This window comes from Notothenia coriiceps, unplaced genomic scaffold (assembly GCF_000735185.1).
Source record: "Notothenia coriiceps isolate Sejong01 unplaced genomic scaffold, NC01 NC01_scaffold00034563, whole genome shotgun sequence".
Taxonomy (NCBI): Eukaryota; Metazoa; Chordata; class Actinopteri; order Perciformes; family Nototheniidae; genus Notothenia; species Notothenia coriiceps.
The window spans coordinates 528-8,756 of record NW_011367264.1 but is presented as its reverse complement, the minus strand read 5'-3'; the positions used below and the strand labels follow the sequence as shown (position 1 = coordinate 8,756).

The window sequence follows — 8,229 nt, the reverse complement described above, 5'->3', positions numbered from 1 at the left end:
GAGAGAGAGAGAGAGAGAGAGAGAGAGAGAGAGAGAGAGAGAGAGAGAGAGAACTAGTTTCTTTCCTTTCAGCACGCACGTGTGTTTGTTTGTGTGTCTGTGTGTGTGTTACCTGTTCACTCGCTGGCGGCAGTTTGTGAGGATCAGTTGTCAGCACAGTGAGGTCATCAATGATGGCCTGGAGGTGTGTGATCTCTCCCAGCATGGCAATCTCTCCATTCTACAAAACATGATTGAAACATGCACTGCGCTTTTAAAGTAAAAAAAACACTCATGAGCTCAAGGAAGAACACAAAGGAAAATTCAAAAGGAATTTGGTAGAAACCACAGTGCAACTTTGATGCATCATCATTTAATTGACCGTGATGTTTTTGGCCACAATCCTTGTGAAAGGTGTGAAAATGTGTAACTGTCACATCCACTGTTACCATGGGAGACTAACACACACTTGTGTGAGATAAATTGCAGTATGTTGTGAATATGAGTGAAGTGTAACTTTTAGTATTTCTGGATCAAGCCTCATTTACTTTGAGCAAGGCACTCAACCCCAATCTCTCTCTGCTGCTCAGCAACTATTAAGGTCCTACACACCGAGACGATTTTCGGCATTGATAGATGTCGGGCCGTTGATGAGCGTTCTGTCGCCCTACTCAGATTGGTGTGTACTGCACCGTCGTGTCTTTTCGGCCGTGCCGACACCTTCCACCGCCGATTCGTCATGTTGAATCGCTAGGCTGTCGGCCAAAGAAATCACTCTGATTGGCTGTTCAGCTTAGCGAATCAGTGCATGAGAAGCGAAACGGAAGTGAGGGACCCAAAAAAAACTATTAAGAAGGCAAATCTGAGATTTCATTTAACTCCAGCTCTCGACACAGGTTCGGGAAAGCCCCACGAGCTTCTCGTTGTAGAGTGAAAATGGAACGCACACGCTATTTGTTGTTTGTTTATATTACGCAGGAGACGTGAGGCGACGTGAGGCGACGTGAGGCGACGTTCCGTCGGGACGTGTTCTTTGGTGTTCTTTGGTGTTGTTTGGTGTTGTTTGGTGTTCTTTGGTGTCAGTTTGGTGTGTAAGGAGCTTTAGACTATAGCCCCCCCCCCACTCACCACAACAGGCTGCAGGAAGCCGATGAATGTGCAAAAGCGCCCCCTCTCCTCCACCAGGGCGCGGCGGACTGCCTGCTTCTCCATCTCCTCCATCAGCAGACACATGTCAGTCACATCCTGCATGGCACTGTCCAGCTGGGGCTGCAGGTCCACTCGCCCTTCAGGGGGGGAAACACATATGATATAGAATAGATTGAAACCAGCAGCTCAGTGGGAAGATGAGGGTAGAAGACGGAAGATGAGAAGTTTTCGGATGTGGGTGAAGTAGTAGGAAAGAAGATGACGTTGCAAACAATGCAAGTGGAAGGTGTGTGTAGGAAATGTCACCATAGCATACCGAACACAGGGAAACAAGGTAAGCAGCAACATCTTGTTTGACATTGTAATCCAATGGATATAAAAGTTACATGGAATCAATACCGCTGTCTATGAGCTTTGTTTTGGTTTCCACCAACTGCTAAACATCACATGTAGCTGGCCGCTAACTTTGTGTGTCCCCTGTTTGGTGCTGGCATAATAACATATGGTGGGTTATGAGAGCCCTTTCACTTCAATAATTAGAGCTTTGGATAACCTTGGTAAAACATGATTTATAGGCCTACAAGTCTACAACGGCCTGTGTTTTTTGTTGTAACTAAGACTAGAGTCTAAATGTATCCATAAAAAAAGCTATGTGCACATATAATGTGCGAGAGTGTGCACATCTCCCGTAATAACAACACAGAGCCAAAACACATACTATGTGTTTCTTCCTAAAAATGTCACTTTCTGTGATTGCACATAAATTCATCGATGAAAGAAAAGGACACATAAGTGGATAAGTATGGTGTAAAACATCTCAATCCTACCTACTGTTAACAAAAACTAGTGCAATCCATTGAAAGTCAGCCATGAAATATATATTTGTAGTGTCACAACATGCAGTGAAAGAGAGGACAAGAGACGAGTGGCAGCATGAGAGCAAAATGAAAGCCTGCAGTGTGACTACAAAGATAATAGCAGAAGTCATGCAGAAGTCAGAGAAGAAGATTGCATAACTAAAAAAACTGTAGAAGCTGAACTCTGTCTATCACCAGAATAAAAAAAGCCCTTCAAAACTCATGTGTTGCAACTACAGTAGTTTGCTAAAAAGTCATGGTAGCTCCTTTCACATATGTTTTCAAGAAGATAACATTTAACTTTTAATTTGAATGTGCATTACGTGGAGCTCAGGGGCCATAAAGAGTGCTTTGTTGTTATAATATTTCTTATTTTTATATTGTTCTACTCATAGGCTATGGTAACTGCACAATAGAATGCACTTACCAAACATGGGTTGGTCTGCAAATCCCTGTCTGTTGTCATTAAATCATAGCTGTGTGCTCCGCAGCTGTCCACAGTTTCGCAGCATACTTTGTCCTTTCAGATATTTCTGCCGTACTCATGCAATTTATACTTCTGAAAAATAACTAACTGAAAGGATATATTCATCATCAGTTGTTTCAGGATGTTAACATACTGTATGGTGGTTCTCTAAAAGGTAATGTATTTCATGAAATGATTGGTCTGCTGCAATAATACCTTTGTATCCTCATCACAGAATAATGATGGACTTCTTTATGTCCCAAAATGCCCATTGAGAAAAAAGTGCATTTGTGTATTCTGATTATAGAATGTGTTGCAGGAAGATATTATTTAATTGATCTTGCTATGTGTTACATCCAAAATACAAAACATTGTAAAAGGCTAATTTATTTTAGTCAATGTTTTTTTAAATTCAACTTGTAAAAAAACTGCTTCTTTAACATATGCGTGATAATTGGTTCCTTTTAATTTCTGTTTCCCTTTCTTTGCGTTTGTTTCTGTAACTTTGTGTTCTTTTAATTTGTGCTGCTGCACGTCTCAGCCAGGTATCCCTTGATTTCTTTCTTATAACCTTGTTGGAACATTCCTGGTTTAATGAAGGTTAAATAATAAAGGAATTCAAATAAAGACCCAACTTTGAAGAGAAATATATTGGTGAAAGTGAATGTGTTTCAGGAGTTTTAATTAAAATAACCAGATTGTTTTATGGGTTCATTTTAATCAAGTTTAATTTTCTCAACCCTGAAGATTCAAGGCTTTTGTTATTTTGGTTTATATTTAAATGTGTCCAATTTGTATTGTATTTTATTTTGTTACGAATTCTTCTTTCAGTGTCTTTGTATGCACCACATATACCAAAGCAAATTCCTCATATGTGTAAACCTACTTGGTAATAAAACTGATTCTGATTCTGTGTTATTAAATCATGCTTATTCATGTAACCATAGACTCTTTTATTTTGACTCAGTTAATCCAGCCCTGGTCCATTGCTCTCTTTGTCACCTGAAGTCAATTTATATGGCTTTTCCATGTTGTAAACAATTCCCTAATACACAAAGAACCTTTTTGATCACCCCTTGTATCTCTAAAGTAGTGATAACCACACACTGTTACACGACACACATGCTTGTAAGGTAATCTGCAGGAACAGTCTGAATGTGGGTTAAACAGGAGATGATGCAGCAGATCTGTAGCGAGCGATACTTACCCTGGATCTCTATTACAGGGGGACAAACACCACAGGGAGGGAGAGACAGCGAGACGGTAGCAGTGGGGGCGGGGGGCAAAAAGGAAGCAAAATAAGGAAAGAGAAAGGGGGGAGAGAGAGCAGACAGAGCAGAACTCATTGTTAGTGTTAGTATAAAAGGAAGCCATCACAAGACAGCCACAGAGCCACAGGTTAGAGCAAAATAACACAACCGAAAACATCCAGAAATAATACATGAACCAAGCATCAGCAAACATACAAACATAACTGGGCTATTATCCTGTCAGTTTCAGCAAATGTTGCATTATTCAATGTTTTTCTATTGACACTGATTTTATTTAATGTATCACATTTGATTTATTAAATGTTGCATTAAACAAGTCTAGGGGTTCCAGATGAAGATGGTCCTTAGATAATACATACAATAATTCTGTTTGGTAAAATACATAATTTTAAAGCTCAATCAAGAAGGCATCGGGATTTAAGGTTTCTATTTCTGCCATTTATGTGTTACTTTCGCCTTTACTAAAAGGTGGAGTAGGTAAGTTTGAGAAACCGGCTCAAGATACACTTTTTGTTATATTCCATGGAATGCTCTTAACATCACGATAGCAATTAACATCTCAAGTGCTTTGACAAAAAATCCATAACAAAGTAATCTGTGGAAGCCGTAGTACTGTAAAAAGCACGACCAATCATTTTAGCCGGCCCGGCTAAAATAACTGGATGGCCTACCTGCCTGTCAGCCTTCCATCTGTGCACAAACTGATCTCATGCCCTCATTGGTCATGTGTGCCTTCGTGTGTGTTGGAGGAAGGGCTCTGGAAGGAAGTGACAGATTTTTTCCGGCTGTGTATTTTCAAATTCTAGCGCACTCGAGCTGGTTTCTCCAAAATGACATACCCCACCTTTGATAAATAAAAAATATATAAAATAATAGAGAAATACATTATTATTATTACTACTACTACTACTACTACTACTACTACTATTACTACTACTACTAATAATAATAATAATAATAATAATAATTCCACCAAGATATGTATCACATTTCTATCATTACATTTAAAAAAATATCTTAGGATGCGCACAGTGTCAGTCCTAGAGATTAACCGCAAGACTAATGTATTAAACAGAAAGACCTTATGAAATGTACATTACAGACATAATGACTAAATGAAAGCTGGTCCATAAAAACACACTTATCATTGGTTGTTTCATCATTAAGTGAAATGTTTCAGGACAAATAAGAGAATACCTGCAATACCACTGATCACCTCTAGATGTCAATGTAAACCAAAGCTTTTGTTATGTGCTGCGAATGTCTTATTCTCTGTATGTGTGTGTGTGTGTGTGTGTGTGTGTGTGTGTGTGTGTGTGTGTGTGTGTGTGTGTGTGTGTGTGTGTGTGTGTGTGTGTGTGTGTGTGTGTGTGTGTGTGTGTGTGTCGGCACTGAATGCAATCACTGTATGTTGTCTGTTTTTATGTTAATGTGTAATGCATCCATATCAGATACAAACCATAAATCATCATTTGGGATTTTTGGCGAAGGGAATATTGTTGTTGGTGTGGATTTACCTTTCATTAGCAACAGTGACACCATCAAAGAGATAACAGATGTATAAATGAACTCAGTGTCCATAAACAAAGTATAGGAGCAACACATAAAAACCATTGACAGAAGATAATTGATGTGGTCTTTGTAAGCTTGCAATAAAACAGATTGAGCTCTACAATGTGACTTCCTGTTGAATGTGAGAGGAGCCGGAGCTCTCCTGCTGACCGTTACCTTTACGGGCCTTCTTCTGCAGCTTCATGGTGTCAGATGACTTCTTCTTGATCTCGTGGCGTGACCTCTTGTACTCTGGAGACGGGACAGACAGAGATGCTTTAGTAGCAGGAATGTAAAGCCCTCTGTGTGAACTCATATTATCTTGCTTACAGAAGCTATAAAGCCAAGAGCTAACTGGTAAAGACTTTGCATTGGTTAGAGCAAAACATACTGATCCTTAGAGATTACAGTCAAATCATAGCCTTGGACTTTGTAAAACTTGAATGGACCAAACGATTAAACATTATAATAAACAACCTTGACTAATAATGCTCAAAACCAGGTATTCATTTATCAGTTATTCAGGCTTTTTTCTTTTACAACAATGGTATTAGTAAAGTGCGACTTAACCCCAACCCTTCCACTCCATGTGACTTTAGAGTTTTAACTAAGACTCCTGAATCTTGACCAGGACTCTTGTAAAATACATGTTTAATCTTAATGAGACTCTTAGTTGAATAAAGTGATTGTTCTGGATAATTGATGAATAAGGAATCTACTGTCTGAATACAGTATACTTCACTTCCAACCAACCTTCAAACATTTAAACTAGAAGGGCAATCTCTGCTCTTGAATCAGGTTATAAGTATTTTTGTATTTCTGCTGATAAACGGTCAAATGACCCTAACCCTAAAAATACTAGTAAGCCACAGAGTAGCACCTTACAAGACATTACACACTTTTATACAATAAAGCAACTTCAGTTGGGTGGATGATATTTGTGCAATGATGTCATGAATTAGCATCATAACCTGTGAGCAGTGTGTACCTTTGGCGTGATCTTTATCCAGCTGGGTGGCTGTCTTCTTCCAATCCTCAATCTTATCCTGGAGAGGATTGATCAGACTCTCCATCAAAGCACTGTGAAAGACATTGAAGAGATTGAGAGACAGTTCAAACACAACATTAATAACTGCTGCTTTGTTTAAATCAAAACTGTCCTAGGACAAGTACTTGTATTGGGTGGTGTCTTGACAAGAGTCTGACTTCAGTTATACTTTCTATGTGGTGAGTTACGAAAGTTTGCTATGGTCTGCATCACGTATATCTCAATGCTATATGCTTTACTATCAACTTAACATGTGTGCAATGCATCTTCCACCCAGACAGTATAAGCAAAAGCTTTGGTGTAAACAGTAGCAACATCGTATTCTGACGACAAAGCACCAAGCACCAAGTTTCTCGAATGAGATCCATACACATATTTCTGTTAACGTGCAAAACGTACACAATGGTGGCACACTAGTGAATTGGAAAGACCCCAGTCATTACCATGGTTATAGATCAACATCGTCATTATCATCACCATCAATATAATAGTTTGTGCTGTGGAAAAATCATAACAGAGGATAGAGAATGGAGGAACAAGCAAATGATGGTTGTAAACAGACTGTTGGTGAGGTTTCCAGGGTGGTATGTGTTATGGGTCAATGGTTGGAGTCACCTACAGTGATTTGTAATTAGTACAGACAGAGCAATGATCATAATGGAAGTCATACATCTGACAAAGAACCTCCCTAAGCTTTGGCCCAATCATAACACAACAATAAAAGGTCAGCATTCGATGAGTTCTCTTAGACTTCTGAAAAACCTTGATGGACCAGAGTATAAAGTCTTCAAAGAAAGGAAAGGAAGCAAAGTTAGCAGGTAAACAAGGAGATAAAAAGTGAGAAGGAAAGACATGTATCTTACTTGGTGAACTGGCGAAGTTTGGCCTCAATGCTGCGATGCCTCATGCACATCCTGGTTAGAGCTGAACCAATGTCTCTGGTCGCCCCTAGAAACACAAAAAAGCCATGTTCATATAATGATACACATGCACATACACACAAAAATATGCTACCTAAGAGTTTCATTGCACATTTAAAACACGATTTTGTTCCACAGAAAGAACACAAAGCCACATTCAATATGTACATTACAGCTATTTGTGTGCTTTGTAAAGTAAATGCTGGTGAAAAACAATGTATTCTTCAAACAGATGAGCAACTACCAAGTATCCTTTTACATTCAGCCAGTATTTACACTAGACCCTGATCTGCTTTGTAGATACAGTGTAGACACACTGCCTGCCTCATCCAAATAAAGTGGTGTCTCGTGAGTGTGTTTGTGCGAGAGTCCAAGCGCCCAGGGACCCAGATTTGTGAGCAGCTAACCTGCAACTGTAAACACAAGTCTATTTTAAGAGAGAGCAGGTCCGTGTGGAAAAAGCTGACCGTGAAGTTTAAGTCAGTTTAAATGATGGCAGAGACTGTTAACTTCCAAACAAGGTGCTCCAAACTGACACTGCTGCTGTGCAGGTGGAGAACCCACAAGAAAAATGGGATGAGAGCTTCACTCTGATGATGTGCACATAAAGGCTTTCCACCAGAGGTAAGGATATCATCACTGCTGAAATGTACACACTGGAACATTCAGATTAAACAGCAGCCAAATGGGATTTCCTTGAGAGACACTGTTTATCAGGAGAGCTTAGACAGGTTTAAATAGTCCAATGCAGGGATTGCAGAGTGAAGAAAGTTGTTATTCCAAAATGTTATGGACCAGATTAATATTTTCTTCCAAAACTGAAAAAAAATCTGCGTTTGACAAAAGGAGTTGATCCATTCAACAAATCCCGTATAAATATAACAGCTATAGCATGCATAGTGACCACAAAAAATGAAACTATCAACGTTCTTTATATACTCTTACAGAATAAATTAGAAGAAGTTTGTGACATCATCAGACCAAATAC

At 39.2% G+C, this 8,229-nt stretch overlaps 1 protein-coding gene across 1 annotated transcript; it reads right to left on the bottom strand.

Moving 5' to 3' along the window:
- Positions 1-112: 112 nt before the first annotated feature.
- LOC104962354 (MTSS1-like protein) lies at positions 113-7,269 on the bottom strand (the record flags this gene model as incomplete). Its single annotated transcript, XM_010790789.1, has 6 exons — positions 113-220; positions 1,108-1,265; positions 3,659-3,667; positions 5,451-5,525; positions 6,262-6,353; positions 7,185-7,269. Coding segments are annotated over 6 exons (527 nt in total), but the record flags the coding sequence as incomplete, so codon positions are not given.
- Between the last annotated feature and the right edge of the window lie 960 nt (positions 7,270-8,229).